The sequence below is a fragment of the Sinohyriopsis cumingii genome, chromosome 7, assembly GCF_028554795.1.
Source record: "Sinohyriopsis cumingii isolate HCF-2022 chromosome 7, ASM2855479v2, whole genome shotgun sequence".
Classification (NCBI taxonomy): Eukaryota; Metazoa; Mollusca; class Bivalvia; order Unionida; family Unionidae; genus Sinohyriopsis; species Sinohyriopsis cumingii.
In genome coordinates this window covers 4,399,981-4,427,031 of record NC_142967.1, presented here as the reverse complement: position 1 = coordinate 4,427,031, position 27,051 = coordinate 4,399,981, and the positions used below count along the sequence as shown (strand labels likewise).

The 27,051-nt window shown below is 35.6% G+C and overlaps 2 protein-coding genes across 2 annotated transcripts in view; both read right to left on the bottom strand.

Annotated features, from left to right (window-relative positions):
• The window catches only part of LOC149794665 (huntingtin-like), a 207,984-nt gene extending 204,891 nt beyond the window's left edge, over nt 1–3,093 (bottom strand). The window contains exon 1 of the mRNA XM_089964272.1: nt 2,977–3,093. Within this exon, the coding sequence (XP_089820398.1) occupies nt 2,977–3,060 (84 nt within the window). The 5' untranslated portion in view covers nt 3,061–3,093. The remainder of the gene's footprint in view (nt 1–2,976) is intronic.
• Nucleotides 3,094–7,531: 4,438 nt separating this feature from the next.
• On the bottom strand, nt 7,532–21,150 carry LOC149794664 (huntingtin-like). The gene is made up of 3 exons (XM_089966217.1): nt 21,075–21,150; nt 9,433–9,640; nt 7,532–7,628 (listed from the first exon to the last, which is right to left on the bottom strand). Exons 2-3 carry the CDS (start codon nt 9,516–9,518, stop codon nt 7,532–7,534), a joined length of 183 nt encoding a protein of 60 aa, XP_089822343.1. The 5' UTR covers nt 9,519–9,640; nt 21,075–21,150.
• Nucleotides 21,151–27,051: the final 5,901 nt, after the last annotated feature.

The following is a 27,051-nucleotide window of genomic DNA, read 5'->3' as shown; positions in this document are numbered from 1 at the left end:
GTGTCTAATGTTTAGTGTCCGGAGTGTCTAATGTTTAGTGTCCGGAGTGTCTAATGTTTAGTGTCCGGAGTGTCTAATGTCAAGAGTGACTAAGGTGACCCAGCCGTAGAGCCGTCAAAGGACCAGGGTGTCCGGAGGGTCTAATATTTGGAGTGTCTGGAGGGTCTAATGTTCCGAGTGATCATAGTATTCCAAGGGTCCGGAGTTTGCAGCAGTTGTGAAATTGATTCGTAGGAGCTGTGGAGCGGATATGGTGCACGGGTAATGGAGTGTATCTCCATACATGTATTTTATTAGCTGTATGCTAATTTTGGGTTAGTAAGACCCAGTGTATCATTCAGGACTGGAAAGAAAGATGGTATATCCGTTCTTGTGTTTAGCAACATAATTTCGCTACCTGAGCGAATACATTTTTTACTATGAGTAAAGAGCTTACATCATTTACTATCTGAGTGAACTATATTCATCTTTCCATTACTGAATCATTTGTGAATCATTTATCCTGTGTTTTTTGTGTTACTGAACTAATTTATTCGTATTTTTATTTCCATCTTTGAATCTGTGCGTTTTATGTTAAATAAATCCAATATTTGGATTATAAATACGCACACATCTTCATAATCTACTGCTCATATAAATCACCACATTAAACCATATATATCTGTGTCGTCAAAACGTGTTCTATTGTCAATCCAAAATATCCCACCCGGTTATCTTGTTACACATACTTGGGTTCCTTTTCAACTGTATTCACGGGAATTTTGAAAATAAATTGAAACAATGGAACAAATTTTAAAGTGACACAATATAGTGCTTTGTGCACAGATGTCATTGACCAAGCGTCAACCAGAATATTTGGAGAAAATAAAATCTTGTGATGAATTCGTTAAGGCTAGAAGAGAACTATACTGTATGTCAGTATCTTGCAAATAAAAATTATTTGAAAACACATTCAGTTGAGTGCAAGTGACAATCTTTTCGCCAGCGCGGGTTACATAAGTATCATTAATATTTACCCGCAGACATCAGTGCACCTTTGTATTAATTATTACTAAAGATGCCAAGTACATATAAGCCCTGGAAGTAAATAAACACAACTGGCAGCCAGCAGTAAACTTCTTCTTTGAACTTATCAACAGGACATCAAAGACAAAGGTTATTTTTATTACAAAGCAAGCAGATGTTGGAAGCCGACTTTGGACTCGGAAGCCGATTTTTTTTTAAAGGATATCAATACAAAGGTTATTTTATTGGAAAGCATGCTGACCTCAGATGCTGACTACTGGATTCTTTTAAGTGTGCCGATTTATTTTTTTAGCTTTGAATATACAAAGACAGCCGAGATATGGAAGCTAACTTTGGTTCCTTTTCAACAGTATTCATAAAAAGTTTGACAATAAAGTAAAACAATGGAACAGTTTTTAAAGTTGCACAATATAGTGCTTCATGCACAAACATCGATGACCCAGCATCATCCAGAAGATTTAGAGAAAATAAAATCACGTGATGAATTCGTGAAGGCCAGAAGAGAAACAGATCATTTCGCTGACAATATGATCATTAACATGGATGAAACTCTAGTGTACTTTAATCGCATTCCTGGATGGACTGACGATAAGATGGGCATCAAAAGTGTGAGCATTAGCAAGACTAGTGCTGATTTGAAAAAAAAATCTTCCTTTTGTTCTTGCAGTTTCCACTTCAGGTGGTGTGTTGCCTCCAACAATTTTTCATGGAATGAGAAAGTTAAAAAAGTATTCATGTACCAAAATAATAGACCGTACGTGTGCAGGAGAAGGGTTGTGTTGATGAGATGCTGCTGCAATGGATTAAAGAGTTTTATCTCAAGTACAGTTTTATATTTAAAAAATAAAATTTCAGTTGGAGTGCAATTTCCGACATGTAATTTTCGAATGATTTAAAAGGTGTCCCACAACTTACGACTCGAAAAAAACAATGTGTCCCAGAACATACAGTGCACAAAAAAATTACTTTTAAAATTAATTTATGGTGTCCCAACAAATATGGTGTCCCAACATATGCGGTAAATATGGTAAACAGAAACAGCATGGCATGCAGTAGGCAAACTGTTGACAAAATTCAGTACAAGGTATTATTACATGCTCTAACCACTTAGGATACCGGAGCGTTATATTCCAAGACTACAGTCTCTTTATATAATGATAAATAAACATAGAAAATAATGTATCTTCATTTTAAACACTTTACCAATAATCAGAATTACTCTACGGCACAGCGTCTCATTTGAAATCCAAATATTTTTAATGGTGATAATGAACGATCAACAGACAAAAAGGCTTTATTCTATAATTCATTGAAGAGTTCTGGAAATATAACTCTAGTTACAATGAGGTCTTTGGAGTTCAATGGCCTACACTGTTAGGATATCAAGTCTGTCCATGTTTTAAGAATGAATTTCAAAAACATTTGGTATAAACAAATATATGTTAAATATAAGGGTCTTTTATAGGGGAATTGTAGCAAAGTGTAAGGATAATAAACTGCTAAATTTACCAACTTAACACCAATACCAAATTATCCAGTACTTTTGTGTGATTTCTGAGAAAAGGGGCTTCTGAGAAAGAAAAAAAAACATCTTACAAAAAGTAGATAATACAGATAATAAAGGCATTTTTTTAACTAGTAAGGGGAAATATAGAAATGTTATGTGTTTATTTCCTACTACAACAGAAATAATATAGCCACATTTTTTCAAAGAAATAAAGGAAATAAATACAGAGATTTTATAGTAATTAACATAAAGCAGGGATGGCTGGTAGGCCTAAGACCTAAAATGTCACATTGGAGGCCATGTCTGCATGACCTTTTCTTAATTAGATAGTGAAAACTACCATATCAAATTTCTCACAAAGAAATTTTTTCACTCCATCGCATGAATACAAAGCAAATCAGATGTACTGAGCAGAAATTTCTGTACCAGTTAGAGTTATGTACCTTGATAGTCCTGTTGAGACACTCGTCTGCCACCATCCTTATGTCCGACTCTGGGTCATCACACATATGGAGAAATGTTTCCATGGCAATACCCAGAAACTTGGGAAAGTCAGTGATGGACCTATAATGGAAAGAGTACACATTTTTATGTCACAAAATTAAACAAGAGTACACATTTTTATGTCACAAAATTAAACAAGAGTACACATTTTTATGTCACAAAATTAAACAAGAGACCTACAAAGATACTGATACTCTACTGTCTGAAAAGAATTTCCAGGAATTCAAGAAAATACAAATTGTTCTCAAATGTTTTGAAACCATCTTGGATATTCTTGGCTGACAAGATTTTCAAATTAGCCATTGTAGCAGCAATACTGGATGTAAGATCAGCACTATTTTCATTTAGGGCAAACAAGACACCATTAGAATACTTAATGATAAACCCATGGATTTAGTGAAAAGATGTTTAGTATACTCCATGTGGCAGCCATATTTGAGGTCAGATCACTGCCATTTTCATTAATGACCAATTAAATATCATAATTAGTATTCAAGTAAAACTAATGGCTGCCATGGTGGCCATATTGGATGTCACACCAGCACCATTTTCAACTAGGACCTCCAAGACATCACAAGATTATTTTGAAAACCCAGTATTAATATGAATTTGCATGTTGGAGGAGCACAAGTATGATTTTTAAGATGGCTGCAGTAGTGGTCATGTTGCATGTCTGAGTAGTACTGCTTACATTTAGGTCCAACTAGACATTATAAGAAGTCATAGAGTAGAAGCCTTTTTTTGATATGACCATCTATTCTGAAGTGTAGTGACAACAGCATTGTCAAGATTGCATTCTGGACGATGAACCATTTTCATTTAGGACCAACCAGACATCATAAGATGCCTTCAGCTGAAACCGCATGTTGATATGAAGCAACAATAAGACTTTCAAGATGGCTGCTGGAAGCCATATTGGATGTCACTTTAGCACCATTTTGATTTTGGACCAACCCAATATGGTAAGAAGTCTTTTAGTGAAAATCACTTCTCGTATGACCATCCATTCCAAGAGAGTAGCAATAACAAAATTTTCAAGATGGTTAAATTGGTGACTGGGCAGCATATTTTCACTTAAGATTAACTAGACCCTGTGATGAATGTGTATGTGTATATTTTCATACCAATCCTGCATGTAGTTTAGGAGGAGTAATGATAGCAAACTTGAACCAATGGACAGATGGATGTGAGATGATGGACGATGGACAATAGGCCAACCCATTAGCTCCTCTGATCTAAGACAAGTTGAACTAAAAATTAAAATTATGCTTACTGATATTAAGTTTTCATGCTCTAAAATATTTTTCTTTTTTAACAAATTTCTGGGTTAATATGCTTAACTGATGATCAGAAAGGTCCAGGCCTGATTGCTAAAACTGGATCAGTCCAGGATGGCTATAATGGCATGTCCTTGGGCAAAGCACATTACTCCAGTTGCCTCAACTCTAAATAACCTACTTGTGTTGCTGTGCCATGAAACACTAAACCAAACCGAACTGAGAAATCATTCCTGGCTGAAAAAAAAATTCAAAAATGGGAATTTCTCTACTACACACTAAAAGCTTAGTTTTTCTCTACGTGATGAAACTGTATACATTAATTATATTTCAGGCATGATATCGTGCATGTATGTGTCTGATTTTGATTATTACCATGGCAGTGTGGCAGCTTATAGTTATGTTCAGCGCTGGGGCATCATGCTGCAAACATGTAGCATCATGTCCCATCCAGTCACATTATCCTGAAGCCAGGCCAACCAGTCCTAACACTAACCTCTTAATGCTGAGCGCCTAGCGAGGCAAGTGCTAGTACCATTTTTATAAGAGTGGTATGAATTGGCCGAGGTTCAAACCCATGACCTTCTGCATCTGAGGTGGATGCTCTAACTACTTAGGCCACTGGTGCATTCATGATATGGTGCTTGAAATAAATGAGATATAAAATTGGTCTGCACAGTCAAAGAATACACACAAGTTTGTAAAATATCTACATAATTGATAAATATAATGTATTGCGGGCAGAATGGGAAAAAAAGAAGTCAAGACTTAATATTGGGAGCAAAATAAACAGGGTGTTTGCACCTGTGTAATCTCTAACTATAAATCATAGGATGTGAAGAATTCCAGAATATCTTGTTGTTGTTGTTGTTGTTGTTGTTGTTGTATGGTTTAACGTCATTTTTCAGCACAAGATAGGCTATACATGGCGGCCAGTATAATTGGTGGAGAAAGAACCCTGGAAAACCCCGGGAAGAACCACCAACCCACGAGAAGCTACTGGCAGGCTTTCTCACGTTAGCCGAGCCTGAGACTCGAACTCACGCAGACAGAGGTGAGATGGCAGTGATCCGTAACGGTGAGCGCTTTAGACCACTCGGCCACTCGGGGCCCCCAGAATATCTTGTAATCACATTGTAATGGCCACAACAAAAAAAGAAAAAAAGTGAGGTCAAGCTAGGTTTTTTTGTTTATATGTCTTTGAATGAATTAAGAGCAAGTTATTTAGACAGTTTTAGCAGCAAATGAAAATTTGTATCTCACAGCAGTAAAGGAAAATCTTTTAAAGCTCTCGCACCAATATGAGTTTCAACATGTTTGGTTTTTCAATTAAATTTAACACAATGTATTACATTTATTCTGTAGAATTACTGAAACATGTACTTCTGCTTTAAACAAAACATGCACACACATGCAGAACATTAGAGTAGCTTCTGCCCCTTCATACCACAAATAAAGAAACTATAAACAGCCGTGTAAAGATCAAGTTTAAACACAAGATCCAAAATGTACATCAACATCAAATACATATACACTTCAGTGTTGCAAATGATCAAGGCCATGTGATTATTTTGTAAATGAACAAAACTATGTCAAATTTCCATGCAACTTGCCATCATGTTAAACTCTTTGTGCTATTTTCCCCATCACATAGGCACAAGGTACAATGTAGGATCTTTTTCGCAAAAAGATCGATTTATTTTGCATCCAGGATGAAACATTGTTTTAACAAACCTCAATACAGTTTAGACCTAATATGGTCTCAATGAAAAGGTGCTGTTTCTAGTTTCAGATTCAACTCTGTTTTTCCTGCTGACCACTTTAATTATTCTGAACATTAAAAAAAAAGAATTGCAGACTTTCTGAATCTTGTGACCAGGCCAGATTTAATTTTGTTCATATGTAATGGCATTGGACATCACCCTCAACAAGATGTTTACTATTTCTCCAAATATTTCAAGCACAAAATTGTGATCCATTTCAAATTTAAAGCAAATTAGACAAATGCACTTTATTTAAGTAATTATATATTGAGTGCTAATCTATCATATAACATTGTGCTGTTAAATAATAATGGCTAGGTTCTTTGTTTCTTTCTCAAAAGAATGGTCACACAACTGTGGTTCACTAACAGTAAATGGAGGGAAAAATAAACTGGGCAATGAAAATCGTATTCCAGCAAAATAACTCAATATATGCTTCAGCATGAAACTAGAAACACACAAATTATGTTTTTAGTCCTGATGTGATGCCAACCATTTGACCAATAACACTGAACATTGGATACAGGGATTTGCATGATTGATTATGGAATTTATATGGAAAAGAGTCAACTGTTCCTGGCAACAATCTACTTACAAGAGAAAATCTTGTTCAAATTTTTTTGTAGATTACTTTGATTCATCATGTCAGTTGTAAATATTTAAATACTGCATGAATGAAGGTGACCTTAAGGATGATTACCAATAGTGTCAATTAACTAAAGCTACCCTCTTAAATAAAGAATTGTTATTATCATTATTATCCTTCTTTTATTGGTTCGAAAGAAAATAACTGTCATTTCATTAGTTCTTACATCTTGTTGCAAAGCTAATAATCTGGAACTGACTGTTTTCAGTGTAATATTGCAAGAAATACATAAACATGTTTCACTATGTACATAACTGTCTGCATTACATATAAAAAAAATTCACCATGCACATAACTGTATGCATTACATATTATAAAATAATTTACCATATACATAACTATGCATTACATATAAAATAATTCACTATGTACATAAATGTATGCATTATGCATTATAAAATAATTTGCCATGTACATAGCTGTATGCATTACATATTATAATTTTTTTTACTAGGTACAGAACTGTTTGCATTACATAAAAAAAATTCACCATGCACATAACAGTATGAATTACATATTATAAAGTAATTCACCATATACTGTATGCATTACACATTATGTCCAGAGAGGTGAATATTTTGTATATATTAAAGAAAACATCATTAGAAAACAGGATGAATAAGGAAGAACTTCAGAGGCCCCATCATTTGCAAAAATATTGCATTATCATTCTATTAATATTACAAATAATGAAAAATTATTAACAGTCTGAACAAATCCTTATAAGTCAGAACAAAACCCTTTACGTTTGAACAAAATTGCACAAGTCTAAGTTAATCCTTTGTCTAGCAAATCCCTAAGCTATATACTAGAAAACTTGCCTCATGTTTGGTGCACAAATGCAATCAGCCACTAGGTTGCAATTACTGATCTTCTCCTTTTTACCAATAGGCTGTTCCTTTCTCCTGCAAGAAAAAATATTTGCTTTCAATAGGGAACAAAAGGAAGACAGAATCAACTGAATGCAAAGGTGTGGGAAAGATATATTCCTACAGGAATTTTAGAATACATCAACACATGGGAGGCAACATACAGGTCTACGGAAAACAGAATCGACTGATTGCACAGGTATGGGAAAGAGAAATCCCTACAGGAATTTTGAACTCAATGATACATCGAAGACAATGCCTCATTACTGTCTCTGAATTATGAGCTATAGGACAGAATCTTTCATCCCACACCAAATGTTTTTGACTGGTTATTATGTTACATTTCTGATCTAAACATTCAACATGAAATTGTACAAGAACGTGTGTAAAGAGCTGGCGATAGTAAAGCAAACAGTTATTCCTTTAATTTTTACTTTATCAGAGAAAAAAAAAAAAAAAGAAGGGGCCCCGAGTGGCCGAGTGGTCTAAAGCGTTCGCCTTTACGGATCACTGCCATCTCACCTCTGTCTGCGCCGGTTCGAGTCTCAGATTCAGCCAATGTAGATATGTGAGAAAGCATGCCAGTAGCTTCTCGTGGGTCGGTGGTTCTTTCCGGGGTTTTCCCGGGTTCTTCCTCCACCATTAATACTGGCCGCCATATATGGCCTATCGTGTGCTGAAAAATGGCGTTAAACCCCACAACAACCAAAACTTTATCAGAGAAGCCAAGAGTTTTGCATGGTTTGGATGATGCAGATATTAGGACATATCTTTGAAAAGCAAGAGTAACAGAAATATATAGGGTGCATTGCCTTGGATAATTCAAGTGATTCAGCACCCATCAAAAGATAGGGAGGTCCTTGGTTCAAGCACCAGGCTGGCCGTACATTTTTTAATCTTTAGGGGGTGCTCACCAGTTATTATGTACTTTTGAGTGAGTGACATATGTAAGGTGAAGTTGTTTGCATTTAAAACATGCACAATGGAGAGAATGTTGGCATACCTGTATGCTACATTAATATAATGTGGATATTTCTTTGGATATTGTACTTTTGGAAACTGTATATGGTCTAAGCACACTGCTAATAAAATGACTGCTCCCTTGTGCTAAAAAATCAGCCTGAATTAGTCTAAAGTACACTTTCCATAGCAGCTATTAAAATAGGGAAAATGATATTTGCCAGACTAGACAATACCAGCTTCTGAAAGTGCAATGAATGAATTACAGATATATAAAACGTAAAAAAGGTTAATGGCTCTTTTTTATACAATTTACCTCTGAAGTTCAGGAAGTAGAAATGACCAAGTAGAGCTAGCACTTTTCTTAAAGGTGCACATCTTGAGTAAGGCCAAGCTGTATACTCTATAACCCATATTATACCCATCAATCATACACCAAAATAAAGGGAATTAAAGGTTCTTCAAACTATACCTAAGATATACAAGGTCTTTTTTAAATAGCCAGTATAACCAGTGAGGAAAGATGGGGAAATTCTTTTTCTTTACAGCTCAAACCCTATGCAAAATACGAAACTTTAGAGCGCCACCTTATGCATGAACATGTATAATGCCAACTATGTTTAGGCATCTAAAAAAAGACATACAATAGAAAGATAAAGGAAAAAGGGTAAACTTTTTAAAACATAAAATCAGTTTTATTTAAAATATAAACAGGATTTTGTAATATGTCAAAGACCTTTTCAGTCTGAGTATCATCAGGACATGCCTCCCAAGGCAAAACAGTTGTCTCCCTTAGTTTCTATGTGCTCTCTCTCTCTCTCTCTATATATATATATGTATAAGGAAATGACATAAATAAACTATCACTACTGGTACTTACTTAACAACATCGTCCACATTAAGGCTAGCAGGCTGGAAAACCTTCAAAGCCTCAAAGGCCTTTATGAGTTTCTCAATTGTGGCCATCGCTAGGGTAATGTCACACTGACAGATTGGGTTTGAATGGTGACCATCGCTAGAGTAATGTCACACTGACAGATTGGGTTTGAAAGGTGACCAACTCTAGCATAATGTCATGCTACCCAAGTCTGAAAAAAGAAAACAACTTCTGCTAAATCAGAATTAAAATCATTTTTTTTTAAAATCCACTAAATAAATTTAGTTTGCTTTCATTTCTAAACTCTATGGCACAGAGATGCATTTTGGCTATTTATTGTTGAAACAACTGGAGCAGAGTGCCTTGACCAAAGACTTGCCATGGCAGCTGACCCAATGGTCAGATCTGGACCTTCACCCTTTCTATGCCCAGTAAGACATGTTACTTAACAAACCAGCATACCTCTTGTTTCCATTAGTCATCTTGTACAACATGCAGGATGGCACATCTGGCCTATCCAAAAGCATGCCGATATTTACACAGAATTGAAATACACAAATATTTACTGAAATATTTCCAAATCATCAAATAAAACTTCATAAAGAAAGTACGAAGAACATCTGGAAAAGGTAATAAAGATAACATAACTAGAGGAAAATGTTAAAAATGAAAATTTATAATACCAGCAAATGCTATTATATACTTTTCACCCATCTGACAGAAAAACTGAAAATCTTTTGTGACCTTTATTGTCTCGTCTCAGCATGCAGTCCTCTCTGTTGAGTTGTCTTAGCTAACCTGTCTGGGATTATTACTTGATGGTTTAATTAGGACATCATATAGTTTGATCCATGTCACAATTATAATACAACATAGTGAATCCATGATGCTCACACACAAGGAATGGTCATTAGCCTAGTTACCGTGACCCCAAGGTCAAAAAGGGTAAAATATAACAGAAATGAAAAACTTGAAAACAACAACCTTACACAAAACATCAATGGGGCAAGTAATATTGCAGAATCAACTGTCTTTGTATTACCAAAATTCAACAAGGGTTTTAAAAAGCAAATGCAAAGAAATACCCTACCCAAAATCTTAACAAATCTGTTGAAGACCCCATCACTAGATGGTCAGTTCTACTGAAAAAAGTGACTGCTATGTTTCAATTTCCAGTAACATTAGTTCAACAACAATTTAATAATTATGTACTGTGTCTTCTTTGAAAACAACAAATCGGTAATAAGAAAAACCAAGATAGACAGGCATTGCAACTGAGACAAAGAAATCCCATCCTCCAGCCTTGGAGAGACAATACTGGTTTTCACCCAGTAGGGCCACAATGAAAACAAATAATGTGAACAAACAACTGAAATTTCCTTTTGTCTGTGCCAACTCTATTAGTATTATATGTTGTTTCTCAGTCTTGAGTTTTTTTTTCTTCTTCAAATTATGGAAGGAATGAAAAATGTGTGTGCATGTGTGTGTGTGTTTGGGATTTTTAATGTAGGTTTAAAATGTTTTCAGTCATATCGCTACGATGTCTGCAGTCGGACAGTTTATGGTGATGTCTAGCACTGGGACATCATGCCACAGACATGTAGCATGATGTCACAACCAGTCACATTATTCTGACACTAGGCTGACCAGTCTTAACACTAACCTCTTAATGACGAGTGCCAAGCGAGGCAGCTGTTAGTACCATTTTTATAAGTCTAAGGATGAAAAAAAAAAGTGCAACTGAAAGAGACCTCTAAGGCCATTTGCACCAGAATACATGAGAAGCTGTTAGATATTTTCCATAGAGATGAATCCTTGTTTCTATAGCTACACACTGACCTTTCATGCCTCAAAGAGAAGAATGGGAGATTGTTCATGCCCATAATTTGCAAAATATTACAATAAAAAAATGTACATAATTTAGAATTCAGGTACCAGCTTCTCCCATGCTCCCATGGATACACATTAACCACTGCTATGAATTATGCAAAGAACTCCAGATGTTAGCCATTTCTGACTCATTGGTTTATCTATCCATACTGAAGCACCCTTTCTCTCATGGATTATGTGCATTTTTGTACCTGTACATGATGGTAACACAACATGGGAAAGAAAAGGGGATGTAATGCCCTTATTACTGACAAAACAAAAGGCTGTGAAATCTTCAATAAGAATAACATTAATTAACCTTATAAACACAACTAGAGCAAATGAACTCATAGATAACTGCTATTCACCCTAGCATACAAGCTGTAGTGCCAGTAAAGCTGTTAAGCATCACTAATGAAACTAGTATAACTGAAAACAATGCATTAAACTTGGATTAACATAACTGTGATAAAGCCTCCAAAGGAGTACCACAAGGCTCAACCCTATGATCATGCATATTTTATACCTTCATAAACAATATTTTCTACTTCACTGAATCTACACTGTATAATCAGGCAGATGACAATGCCATATCTTGCATCCATAAAGATCAAAATAATTTAATCTCTTTTCTACAAAATGCAAAGAAGATATTTACTGGCTTGTTTGCTGCCAAAGGTATGCATGCAAATCCCCTGAAACTTCCAAGTCACTGCACTAGGGTAAAATGCAATTACTGTATTCATTCTCACCACAGAAGACCTTGAAATACTTTGTCAGGACTGTGTGAAAATCCTTAAGTAAATAATAACTCTCAACATAGTTTTTGCAACCACATCTCAAAGATCTGTCAAAAAGTACAAGATAATTAAATATCTTGCAACATCTCAACCACTATTTGCCCACTAATATTCGACGCCAAGTGGCCAAGTGGTCAAAGGTGCTTATATTCACAGTTCACCGACATCTCACCTCTATCCATGTGGGTTCAAATCTCAGATTGGCTACTGTGGGTATGCAAGATAGCTTGCCAGTAGCTTCCTATGGGTCAGTGGTATTTCCAAGGGTTTTTCCTGGTTGTCCTATACAAGTTATAATGGCTGCCATGTTAGCTTATCATGTGCTGAAGTATAGCATTAAACCAATAAATGCCAAAAACTAACCACTAATACAGTCTTTTGATGCATCACAATATAATTTCAGCATAATTCCAAATTAAAGTTTAAATCCAAGAATAATAATTCAGCAATTTGTAATTCCAGTGAATCAAAATTTGAATATGTAAATCCACCGAAATTAAAAACTTGACAAAACAATAACTGATTCTGCTTTGGATGTTAAGGCAAGAAACAGTAATTTTTCAAGTAAACAAAATTTATATGAAAAGTTAAAACTCAATAATAGAGCCAGGATGTAGGTTTGTCTCCTCTCTAAAACATTCAAAGTTAACAAGTTTAGGAATTTCCAAGTAAAAAATATCCTACATTCAGATAGACGTAAACATGTTAAGCTTCATTAAAAATGATCTGAATATTTAATCTATAAACAGAGAGAAATACTATGTATTATGTTGTTTACAAAATGCCATTGGTCAGGTAGACCATTAACTTGATTTTTGACTAAGGTCAAGTACAAAATACAGATATACATAACATATAATCATTCAAAAAGACCAACAAACATTACAAATCAAATATACATAACATTAGGCACTTTAAATAACAACAATCCAAAACCTATACAATCCAAAACCTATACAATCCAAAACCTATACAACATCTATTACATAAAAAGAAGTGGATTATTAGATCTTACTGCATCTTCCAAATGAAGTAATCTGAACCTCTTTGTTTTCTTAATAACTTTTTCCCCTTCTTGGGTCCTCATTCAATTACTGCCTATTAACACAAGAAGGTCATGACAATATGGATTCAGTTCAACAGTCAAACACAAGCCTCTGGTTTACAGGTAATGTGCATTCACATGATCAAGAGTAAGAGTCCTTTATGGGTTCTGCAAGATGCTGTGACTTGTCTGGCCAGTGATTTCCACTTATTTTAGTTTATATGCATAGAAAATTTCCTGTCCAGCACTCTAAATTTACTACACTACAATCTGGCAATATAATTTGCAGACAACTGTCTCATCACTCTACTTATATTCAATTTACTTAACAGGGTTCTGGAAACCCACTCATCCACTCATCATAATAATAATAATAATAATAATGAGGACTTTGTATGGCGCCTAATCTTTAGAATCTCTAAGCGCTTTACAACATTAGACAATACCCATAAGATAAAAAACATATGACATGATTACAAAAACAACACCATGAAATTAGAAAACATGAAAAACATCATGCTGAGAATATTTAAGGTAGGAAACATTATTAGGTCTTTAAGTTTGTTCTTGCAGTCAAAATAAGTGAGTTTTGAAAGCACTCTTGAATGGGATCACTGATCCTTTGTGTCTAAGTTCAGTGGGCAATTCATTCCACGTTGCTGGGCCCTGGTATGCAAAAGAACGCTGTCCATATGACTTTGTTTTCATAGTGGGAATAATGAGTATATGATTGTCAGAAGAGGAGCATAAGTATCTTGCTGGTGTGTACACATGGGTGAGGTCAGATAGGTATGTTGGACTAAGGTCCAACAGTGAAAAGTAGCACAGAGAACAAATTTTGTGTTTGATTCTGGATCAAATGGATAGCCAGTGTAGGGTACAGAGCAGTGGGGAGGTGTGCTCTGATCGTGGTACTCTAAGTATGATCCAAGCAGCTGTTTTGAACTTTTTGAAGTTTCTGGAGCAGATATTGAGATGAACCAGACAGAACCGAGTTACAATAGTCCAGTCTTGAAAGTACTAATGAACACACAAAGTGTTTTAGTGGCTGGGTAATAGTTGGCCGAGTAAAACTTTATATAATCGTCTCTGGGCCAGAGTAGATAGAGATTCAAACAGATTTGTACCTTGAGAATACAACTGAGTGCATTTGCTACCAGAAAAAGGGACGAAGTTCAAAATTTCTAAACATATGATGTGCCATCATTTCAAAATAACTATGTGTGTGTGTGATTTGGATTTTTAACGTAGCTTTAACAATTTTTCAGTCATATCGCTACGATGTCTGCAGTGTGGCAGTTGATAGTGATGTCTAGCATTGGGGCATGTTGCAGACATGTAGCGTGATGTCCCACCCAGTCACATTATCCTGACACCAGGCCGACCAGTCCTAACATTAACCTCGTAATGCTGAGCGCCAAGCGAGGAAGCTGTATGTACCATTTTTGTAAGTCTTTGGTATGACTCGACCGGGGATTGAACCCACGACCTCCCACATCCATGGCGGATGCTCTAACCACTAGGCCACTGGAGCGGTACAAAATAACTATGCCATATCTGTTTATTTGTTGTCAGTACAGAACAAGTTTTGCTAGAAACAACTTCAACAACTTCATTTTTTTCTTTATTACACAGGTACCAGATGTAAGTTGATACTACAATGGGTACACATTATGACCATTATTACATTGCAGTTTCACACTTAGCCCTCGATTTCTTAATGGTGTTTTGGTTTACAGTGAAACCTTTCAGTAATTAAGGCATCATTCTAATGTGGGTGAAGATTTTCTTTGAAAGAGCCATAATACATCTATAAGACTAACTCTAAGACGTTAAGAGACAGAGAATGTCAATATGTTATCATCCTGTCAGTCAATATTACAGCTTCCCTAGGTCACTGGCATTTTCAAGACTAAAGCTTGAAGGCAGCCAAGTGGAAGATGACAGCAGACATTTCTGTAAACATTTAATTACATTTCACGAGAACAATTTTGCCAATTTACATCTGAACTGAGTACTTCAGTACTCAGATGATTCCAACCTATTGTCATGGAATGCATGCCGTTATAATCTGTTTATAATGCTGTAAATGTGGAGATAATAGCTCATTGGCCAAAATTTAGATGGGGTAATGACCCAGAAATGCTCCAGTCCTTCTTGCCATTTGACAAATCTCCTTTTTATGGTGCTCTTGTGTAGCCTGAAAATGTAGGTTTGATCATAGTGGAAAATGAGACTGGTAAGATTCATATTTTAAATGAACGTTATTGACATTTTTCATGCAAAAACTTAGTACATGGTGATATAAATATCTGCTAGCATATTTACATTGGCCCAACATTGTATTAATGAAACTGTAGTCTTGAAAATACTAGTGGTCTGGGGAATGTGTAAAATGTTAACATTCTCTGCCTTAATTTCTCCCATATCTAACTCCTAAGAAGTGTGATTTGCTTTGAAAATTATGACAAAGATTTTACTGAAACATTTCACTGTAAGAAATTAAAGACTATGTGTACAGCTGCAATTTCTTGTAGTTGTTGTTGTTGTTGTAGGGCTTAACGCCATTTTTCAGCACACGATAGGCTATACATGGCGGCCAGTATTAATGGTGGAGGAAGGACCCGGGAAAACTCCAGAAAGAACCACCGACCCACGAGAAGCTACTGGCAAGCTTTCTCACATACCCACATTAGCCGAATCCGAGACTTGAACCCATGCAGACAGAGGTGAGATGGCAGTGATCCGTAACGGAGAGCGCTTTAGACCACTCGGCCACTCGGGGCCCCAATTTCTTGTAGTACAATCTGCGTCTCTTTAAACGTATTTATCTAATAAGCCATGTATTAATATCTAATATTAGTGTGGTTTTGACTCATGTTTTAGTATCAAATTTGCATCAAGAACCTACAGTGAAAGTGTAAGCAGTGTAGTAGGAAAGAGTACTGTGATGAGTATAATATGGGCAAAGACAAACAACACATGCAACTCACTTGTCCTAGGGATGAGTGATTTGGAAATGTTTTACTGAGCCCCGCCAAATCTCCTTGATCCCTCCATATTTTCCTAGTCTGACTATATATATTATTATGACTCTATGGTCCTAAACTAAGTAATAGAAAAGAGTGAAAAGCAACAAGTTTTGTAAAATTCAACAATTTATTTCCAAAGAATAAAAAGTGAAAATTTAAAAAGAACTTACATTATTATGAATTAAATCCCAAATAGTCCAAAATGTTTTTATCACCAGTCATAATGAATAAAGTTCTAATTAAATTCTAGTGGTTTTCAAGTGAGGAGCATTTCTTCTGACTTTAATATCATCTGTCTCAAATGTATAGTACAACTGTTTTTAGTGACTGTACTGAACATTGTAAATTGTATCCTCTCTTAACTCCTTATTTTCCCACCATTTCATCTTGTTGTCACTGGGAAATGAAGTCACATAGCCATACAATTTGAGTCATGTGTGGACCCTGCCCTCTATTACTGTCTTGATCAATTTCTTCTTTTTCCAAATTAACTCCAGATGCACATTATAAAATATAAACCCATACTCCAAACATAATTCACACAATTTCGTTTACAAAGTATGCATGTTTTTTTAAATAATGCACAGTATCAGAGATGTCATTACACCTTTAAGCCGTTCTTATTCTATTTAATTATGAAATATGTTCACTGATTCCTGATGCCACCTTCAGTGTTTTAATTTTACGGTCAATATATCTCTCAAGTACACATATGCTGTTAATACACCCCTTGTATTATTTTATATATATATATATATATATATATATATATATATATATATATATATATATATATATATATATATATATATATTCTTCCTGGTGACAGCTTAACATCTGGATTGGTTGTGATGTTACAGTTACACAATGCTGAAATATTCAACCCATCTCTTGAAGCATCAGTCTCGATTTTCCTTTCTTCAAATGTGGCTTGCTTCTAACTTTATCCCTAAGTGCTTTCAAATAGTTGCATTTTTCTGAATGTATTTGTTTGGTTTCTGCTGGTATAAATGGATTCATGTATCCAAGAAATGAGTTGAGAGCCTCTTCAAAATTATTTATTGATTTCTCCATGACCTGAAAATAAAACATATTCCATATGTACTTACTTGACACAAGATGTATCGAACCTGTTTAAACTTTGTATTACAACATAAATGAATTCAACTATGATCATGAAATGCAGCAAAATACTTAAAAAATTGAAAAGTTACATTTAACATATTACTTCTGATATTGAATACAAAAATACTTACCATGTAACTTTCTTCTTATAATTCAAGAAAATGTCCATGAACAAAATCCCAAAATGTTGCTGTGTTTTGTCAAGAGCCAACTGCCAGTAATAAAATGACTCAATTTTATCACAGTTGATTTTTACATGTCATGGTTTGTGCAGAAAGCCATGAAATTTTATGGAGCTGAGCAAAGCATTCCAGAGATACATGTTATAACACAACACTGAAGATTCAATGTAAGTATTACCTAGCTTATTTATAGAAAATTGAAACAATAATACAGTATGCATCTAAACATTAGTGCCATAATTATGACTATTTATATTCATCTGTATACTTGAATAAGTACTGGCTCAATGACAGCTATAAAACAAACAAATCTCATTATACAATTGCTTAGGTTTTTAATACAAGACAATTTCATCACTAGTACTTTGTTCTACATTCTTCTCTTTTTTTTCCCTATGAGTAAATTTCAAAACAGCCAAAGTACTAAAAATATGGTTTATGATTAATAGTCATTACTATCGGCTGACATACATTCATATTTTCATGGGTAAAGCACTTGTTATAAAGAAGCCCAAAATAGCTGAAAGTGGGTGAGTGTCAATTTTCAAGAACCGGAGGTTTTTTCTTCTTCATCAGCCATCTTGTTACTGGCTTGTACTATGGACCAATATCAGTAGACTGTGCACATTTCCCATTGTTTATGTCATCAGTAGACTGTGCACATTTCCTATTGTTTGTGTCATCAGTAGACTGTGCACATTTCTTATTGTTTATGTCATCAGTAGACTGTGCACATTTTCTATTGTTTGTGTCATCAGTAGACTCTGCACATTTCTTATTGTTTGTGTCATCAGTAGACTGTGCACATTTTCTATTGTTTATGTCATCAGTAGACTGTGCACATTTCTTATTGTTTATGTCATCAGTAGACTGTGCACATTTTCTATTGTTTATGTCATCAGTAGACTGTGCACATTCCTTATTGTTTATGTCATCAGTAGACTGTGCACATTTCCTATTGTTTATGTCATCAGTAGACTGTGCACACTTCCTATTGTTTGTGTCATCAGTAGACTGTGCACATTTGCTATTGTTTATGTCTTCAGTAGACCGTGCACATTTCTTATTGTTTATGTCATCAGTAGACTGTGCACATTTCCTATAGTTTGTGTCATCAGTAGACTGTGCACATTTCCTATTGTTTACATCATCAGTAGACTGTGCACATTTCCTATTGTTTGTGTCATGAGTAGACTGGGCACATTTCCTATTGTTTGTGTCATCAGTAGTCTTTGCACATTTTCTATTGTTTATATCATCAGTAGACTGTGCACATTTCCTATTGTTTATGTCATCAGTAGACTGCACATTTCCTATTGTTTGTGTCATCAGTAGACTGTGCACACTTCCTATTGTTTATGTCATCAGTAGACTGCGCACATTTCTTATTGTTTATGTCATCAGTAGACTGTGCACATTTTCTATTGTTTATGGCATCAGTAGACTGTGCACACTTCCTATTGTTTGTGTCATCAGTAGACTGCACATTTCCTATTGTTTATGTCATCATTCATTCCACTCTTTCATGGTTCTCAATGGATTAACACACTTAAGAAACAGTTGATTCATAACCCAATAACCTCAAGTATCAAAATGAAAATCTCAAGAGCTAAAACTTAAATCTAGGTACTCATTATTTTTTGGCATTCATGAGCTCATAACTGGGATTGTTCATTATTCATGAAGCAAAGTAATGTTTAAAATGTCTCATGTTCAATAAAATGAAAGACTTTAACATTATTTTGTAAGAAACAGACAAATAGACAGTGAGAAAGACATTGCCAATACTGATTTTTAAGCCATGGAAAGTAACTTTTCCACTCTTCCTTACATTTTCTTGCTACTATATGAGATCTATTCTCATTTTTCTCAGAAATTTTCCAAAATTTTCTTCTTCAATAGAATGTGAGAGTAAAATGATCACCATTGGCAGACTCTTTCTATACGAGACTGAGACAGAAAGGAAAATATACTACTTGAGCCATTGTCACAAATATATCTAACATAACAAAATGATTCCATCTCTTATTATTCAATCTCTAGTAATTCAATGCATGAAATAAATCACTGAACATAATGTCCTGCAAATTCTTACTGAATGAAACAATAATTTAAAAGCACCTCCACCCAGTTAATAATAATTTTACATATGTGTAACATTTGTGGCCAAAAAAGCATAAAATATAGCCTAGCAAATGTCACTGGTACATAGAGTAATCAGGTGTATTCAAAATTTCTTATTAATACTGAGCTATATTTAAATGAATGCTTTACAGATGTTCATAAACAGATATGATTCAACCTTTAACTGTGTAACATCAATGATTTCATACAATATGTGGAACAGACCATGCATTACAAGGCTGAAATCTTTTTATATTTTCAAATTTACAGAATGTTTTTCAAAAGGATGCTAAAAAGTAAAATAATTCATTAAATGATACTGACGGCATGGTATTTTCTGTTCATTTAACTTTATTAGATCATATATCTCTTTTTCTCACTTGGTCTAAAAAATGTTAAACTTACTGTCGTAATGATTACAGATAATTCTGCTGATATCAAAATTTTTTTTCAAAATGAAATAAAAATCCATTTTAAAGCACTTTAAAGGAGCATGTGTTGTTGTGGAAGTCGATCAAGAACTTCATTTAAATCCCATGGTCCCTGATAAATGATGTGAAGAAAAAGGAGAGTCCAATTAGAACGCCCACTTAGCAAACCTGGATAACCCCTAATGCTGTCGCTTAGCCAATTTAATCTTAATGATCTCATAAATTTTTACTTGGCATCACTAACCTTGCTGTGGTGAATGTACACCTGGAATGGCTCAAATAAATGGCAAATTGGAGCTTCACTTAATCTAGCTTTGAAAAGTGCAGGTTTGGATTTGTATTTCAAGATTCACCTGGAAAGTTATTCATTTAAACTAAATGATTTACTGCATCAACAAAATGTCAGTGTCCAATAATACTGCTAATTGGCAGACTATATTCTAGATGCTTTTCAAACTATGATACTCCTGGGGAATAATAAGAACCCTATATTAAAAACACTGGCATTCGATTGCCAGTAAGAAAGAAAAAAATGTTGACAATACTCAACCCATTACTACAAAATTAACGCTATGTTGATGTGCAGCGGGTGTTGTCAATAGGTTTCCTTCTTTATACTGACAGAAGCGAGTGTCTGTGATTAAAAAGGTTCGTAGTCTCAGTCCAGACTAGACTAAGAAAGACGGTTAAAACAAAAAGCTCATTTTGTTCGTGCATCAAATTGCAGTATCAAAATGCTTGACATTTATAACATACAAAAGCTGGCTCAAACTAAGTTTTCCTCTGTTTACTATTACCACACACATGTAAAGCATACTTTACTCAAAACACGGCGTTATCTGTCACTGTCGGCGTCTATCTGCCATATGGCTTTATGATCAAAATAAATCAGTGAATTATGTACACCCCTTCCCACTGCACTAAACGGATGCTCCAAACAACCTATGATCACAAACATCTAAATCATTCATTTTACCTATATATCAAATACTAGTTTTTCTACTCAGCTCAATAAAAGCAACCCAATTATACTTTACACTGCACTGTCAATCTATTTTAAATGCAGTCGCCGACGGATCTTTAGAAATTTCTCACCAGCAACCTGCAACGGAAATCACATGGGCTAATTCTTAGTTTCGAATTCGTCTATGTAAACAACTGGCATTCTTTGAGATTGTTTGGAACTTAAAATACAAGATATAAATAAAAAAGAAAAGAAAATTGTGAAAGCTGATATTTATTTCTCCACAATAATAACATTTAAAATATTTTATTCATTTTTTTTTTATTATTGTACAAGTAGAACTATGATCTGAATCCGGAAATATGCCTGTGCTTATATTTTTACCGTTTACAATTCGGTACATGGTTTACATTATTGTAGTATATTTCACAAAAGGGAGACAATGTGATAATGAGAACCAATTTTTAGAATTGTGAATTTACTTTTCAGAAAATACTTTGCATTTGTTCTTTAAGACGCACTGATAAGATTCAAGATATAATTCATACTAGTTCTTTACAAGGAGTAAAAAATAAATGGAAGAATACGCGTGCAGATGCTGTCCATCTTTCCATATGAAGTGCGAATTATAAAGATAAAAACTGTTTTATAATTCTTCAGCGTAAGAAAACTATTCTTACTTAAAGATCAAATATTTTATTAAATATGCGATATCAGGGAGAGGAAGATACACAAGCGCACGCATGAGTGTGAACGTGCGCGCGTACCTGTGTGTGTGATGTCTCTGACAATATTCACTGACACCATGTATTATCCTGTCACAAACTTCAGATGTTGATATTGAACGGTATATACTTGTTTAGTATTGATACTTTAGTATTAAAGCCATATGTTTAATACTATTTTCTAAAATAAGTTAAAATTCTATGTTTATAAGATTGTCATTTACAAATATCATCAAAAACGAGTATACTTATTCAAATTTGATTTAAAAGTCTTTTAATTAAGGTACTTGCAAACAACCAACATGCTCTGAAAAATATTTATTTTCGCTATGTAAGTATGTGCATTGTAAGGTACATGACAAATTATGCATTCCTCAATTTGGTCTCTTCAGATTAATTACTGTTTTAGCATTTCTATCAAGGGAAAACGCAGACGCTCTGACAATTGAAGATTAAAAGCAGTATCCTGAAGGTTAGAAATGTCCAGTACCTGACAATGAAATTAGGGATACTGAAAATTATATCGGTCATGAATGTCGAACTTATAATGCAAGTGTTGCGGGTGTAGTACAAACTTCAAAAGTTCCATTGTTTTATGGAGTTTATTTTGCTTTGTTTTGTTTTGTTGTTTTGGGAGGGGGCTTTTCATTTTTTTAAATCTTTATTTTTGCTTGTTTTGCTTTTGTTTCTATTTTTTATAACTTCTCGCTTTTATTTAGGCATTATGGGATTGCGGACTAAATGCTTAACTACACACCTTTGGAACTGAAGTTTTGACTGCTGAAGGACTCCAGTAACCATGGTCTGTTTTCCGTTTTTTTTATATATTATAAACTCGTTAATAATACATCATTCATGAAAAAGTTTACTTAAATTACGAATAAGGAATAAATTATACTGAGCTTAGCAAGTCATGAAAATAAACAAAGCAATGGGTCCAATTATTTGGAAATACTTTGTTACTGTTAATGTACAGACGTGCTGTCAGAGTTGATTGACGTAGGGAATATATACTCAGGCGATTTTGCAGAATGGGGTTCAGTACCCACGCAGGCCGACTTGGCATGGATGTCTCTTTGTATCTTGGGAAAGGCAATTAGCTTCCATTAGTAGAAATATGGTAACATAGGCCTCAGACAGGAGTCTCAGGTTCAAAAGGGCTTAAATTTTAGCCACTTACTGGACCCATATATTAGGCCCCCATTTTCAAATTTAAATTCGTAGCGGTGTTACAAGTAGTGAATAGGGGCACCCTAGCGACAATGGGAATTAGCATTACAGAGACCCTTGGAGAAAAATCGTGGGCAAATCTAGTGACAAGGGGAATTTAACATGGAGAAAAAATCGTGGGCCACTCTAGCGACAAGGGGAATTGAACATGGGGGAATAAAGTGTGGGTCTATCTAGGGACAAGGGGAATTGAACATGGGATTTTTTTTTTTTTAAATTTTTTTTTAAAAAAAGGGGTAGGCAATTGAAAGTCATTCTCTTTTCGAGAAAGGTGGGTGGCCCTGAAAAGGGCCTTTGGTTTTTCTTCTGCTTCTAATTTCTTCTTTTTCTCAACCAACTTCTTATTTTCTCTCCTACACTCTTTCTCTTCTTTTTTTTCTTCTCCTCTTCTTTCTTCTCCTCCTCTTCTTTCTTCCTCTTCTAATTTTCTTCTTCTTTTTCAATTTTTTCATTCCATTCTCTTATCCTTATCCTTTCCTCTTCATCCTCCTTCTCCTCCTTTATCTCTTTCATGACACCACTTATTATGTCCTTTACTTTTCTTAAGTTATTAATCTCCATCTTTACTCTATGGGGACTATAGGAATAGTGGTCTTCATTGAGTCTCACTAACATCTGCTCCATTATTCCTAAATTGTCCAAAACGTCTTGTAATTTCTGCATTTTGTCCAGGTGGTTCGAAGCCATCTTCTTTGTAGAATGGTTTGAACGACGAATACTGTGGGTTCTTATACGAAAAGCGCGGACGTGAAGGAAAACATCCCCCTTAAAACATAAAATTAATCTTACCTAGATCATGACCCAACAACGCGAGGACGTGAAGGAAAACATCCCCTTACTTTCTCATTTCATATAATAAAACCCTAACTATACTCTCCACATACGCTAAGAAACAATAAAGAAACCCATAATCTACTATTCACACAAACTTACGTGATCAGTTACAAACACAAACACTCACACTATAAAAAAAGAGTCAGTGTTTATATTCACACTACTCTACCTACACATTGGCAAATTGATGGTTATTTCTTTTCTAGAGTATTGGGGTAGCCCTGAAAAGGGCTGTTTTTTTTTTGAACTTCATGGACACCTGGTTAATGGTGGCACCTTCCAGGCCTGGCGCCACATACGCATCTTGTTCCCCAGTTGCTTTTTACTTTTTGGGGGGAGAGAGCAGAGGCAGGATAAATAGCTTCAGAATCCCAATTTTCTGTCTCTGGGATTCTGAAATTTCTTTTTCTTCTCTCCTTTTCCTCCTCTTCTTTGTTTCTTCTCTCCTCTTCCTCTTCTTTATATCTTCTCTCCGCCTCTTCTTTGTATCTTCTCTTCTCCTCCTCTCTCATCCTTCCCTCTTCCACAATGGCTTCCGCGGCCAGTTCGTTCAACAGGCGCCTGGCATATTCCAGATGCACATGAAGTTCCAACAGTTTCGCTAGTCTGGTGTTCATTCTCGTGTTGATCAATCAACAAGGGTAGCTGGACTGCCGAACGAGTTTCAATTTATACTAAAAGAGCGGACGTGAAGGAAAACAACCCCCATAAACATAAAATTGATCTTACCTAGATCATAACCAAACAACGCGCGGACTTAAAAGAAACACTCACTGACTTTTTTATACTACCCATCACTATTCTAAAAAATTTTTTTCATTAATCACTTCAATATACTATCCACATACGCAAAGTAATCTAACCTTAAATCTACTTTCCCCACACCTCAAACACAAAAAAAGACATGATCTTAATCTACTATCCACACCAACGTACGTGAGCACTTATTAACACACTATCCTATACACAAACACATACCCTCACACTATAAAAAAAGAGTTAGTGTTTATATTCACACTACTCTACCTACACACATTGGCAAATTGATGGTTATTTCTTTTCTAGAGTATTGGGTAGCCCTGAAAAGGGCTGTTTGTTTGTTTTTTGTTTGCTATGGCAATCTTTTAGTTTCTAAGAATGCGTCGTCCTCTGAGGATAAACTTTCTGACGATAGGTCTGCTTCTTCGGAAAGAGAAGAAGAACTCTTTGGTGTCGATACGACAATCGACAAAGCCTCTGTCAGGTTCAGGTTCCTGCTGCTGTTGCTGCTGCTGTTGTTGTTGTTGCTGTTGCTGCTGCTGTCTCTGAAGTCTGTACTTCTCTGTCCATTCTTCTTTCTCCCTGTTCACTTCTTCTCTGAAGAGCTCTTCTATCAGGTCTTCAGTGACTTTTAACATTCTCACATTCTCTTTCTCTTCAGCTTTCGGTATCAGACTGTGTCTGACCCTATGCAAATTCACGTAGGCTTCGTTTAGCTTAGCTAGTTTGGAGCACATCTTCGTAGGAGGATGAGTCGACAATGGATGGTTAGACTGGAAACTGCCCCGGGTCTTAAAGTCAAAGCGCGGACGTGAAGGAAAACATCCCTCCACGGTTTTCGAGCCGCAACGTTCAATGAGTGTCATGAGAGGTTAGTTAGTTAGTTGGATTATAGTGGTTTTCGTTCTTTTGAACATGTACCACTTTTTTATTCACGCACTGCGTGATTTTTAATTACTCCTGGGGGAAGGAAAAGGAGCCTCATCCCCCAGGCTTTTATGTACTCAAAGAGTACTTTTTAATTTAGCCACTCAGGTGTAGGACTAACTAGTCCTCAACAACCTGACTGAAAGGCTAATAGACATGAGTGGGAATAGTCACACCACACACTCGTGTTTCTTAGTTGGATTGAAATGCCCCAGGTGTCAAACCAAGCAGTATGTGACTCCCGCCACGATTGGTCGGCAGCGATGACGTCACATTAGGACACCCGGTCTTGTGGCATTGACGAAGTGGCCCGCTTTTTTGATATCATCAATTGCCTTTCCCAGTCCGATATTCCGGTAGACAGAGCCTTCCTTTTTTCCACTCTGTTTAGGTCGTGCAGGTTCATCAGCTTCATCGCCGCTGGATGATGATACTTCCAGGGCCGCTGCCAGCGTGGAAGTTTCAAATTCTTCAGTGTCGTCTGCCAACATTGCCTGGATTTGGCTGAGTATGTTAGTAGAAATAGCTGTGGAAGCTTGATTTAAAAGTTCAGCCAGATGTTGTTTAAGAGACAAGGAGACGGTTAGGAGTATTTTTTTTTTTTTATTTATTTTTTTTATTTTTTTTTTTTTTTTTTTTTTTTCGTTTTCTTTTTTTTATTTTATTCATCAATTCCTTATTTATTTTGATTCCCTATCTTATTGGTTTGGAATGAAAACTTGTTTTTATGGTTGTTTGTATGTTATTATGGAGTCCTGTTTTAATTAATTCCTATTTTCCTATTTTAATTTTTTGTGGCCTTAATTGGTTTTTATTATTCGGGGTATGAACGGCTGTGTCAGTTTGTGAACCTACGAGACCTTTCAGGCCGTCATAATTCCCAAACAGTGATTTTGTAATATTCGTCCTTAACTGGTTTTTATTATTCGGGCTATGAACGGCTGTGTCAGTCTGTGAACCCACGAGACCGAGCCGGCCGTCATAATTCCCAAACAGTGATTTGTTATATTTTTAACTGGTCTTTGATTTACTTTCTTAGATTTTTTTGAGTAGATTGGATTCGTGTATAAAACTTATGATATTTTTGAATGTTAGATTAATATTGGGGTTTGTGTTCATCAAGAATTCTGGGTATGTCTTGCCATCGCGACTGACCTCGATCTTGGACACGCCAAAGTTTCGAAACTCAAAAGGATTTTCGTTGTGGGCTCCATTGAAAGCTGAATTCATGACGATACCAACAATCAAACGTTTGGGTAACTGTCCTTGGAACAGATGATCTTCGATCATGGATCGCTGTCCAGCAGGAATGGTGAAGGTTTTCACTTCCACTCTTCGTATCGGATACTTGGCGGTCGTTCTGCTCAACGTCTGACTGACGTCGTTTCCCACTTTAGGTAACACTTCCACGCGTCGCACGTAAAGTCGGGCTTCTTGAATGATAGTTTTGTATTCATTGGCATGGGCCATCAAATGGAAAGCGGCACTGCTACGATCCAATCTCAGACGGATATCCACTCCGTTGAGCAAATACTTTTCTTGTAACCACATGTCCAAATGCAAACGATCCATCAG

What these genes read in the sequence shown, in the direction of transcription:
- LOC149794664 (XM_089966217.1), bottom strand. Translation starts at nt 9,518, where the DNA reads ATGGCCACAATTGAGAAACTCATAAAGGCCTTTGAGGCTTTGAAGGTT. An exon ending in AATGTGGACGATGTTGTTAA is followed by an intron (nt 7,629 to 9,432) that starts GTAAGTACCAGT and finishes TTTTTCTTGCAG; the next exon opens with GAGAAAGGAACAGCCTATTG.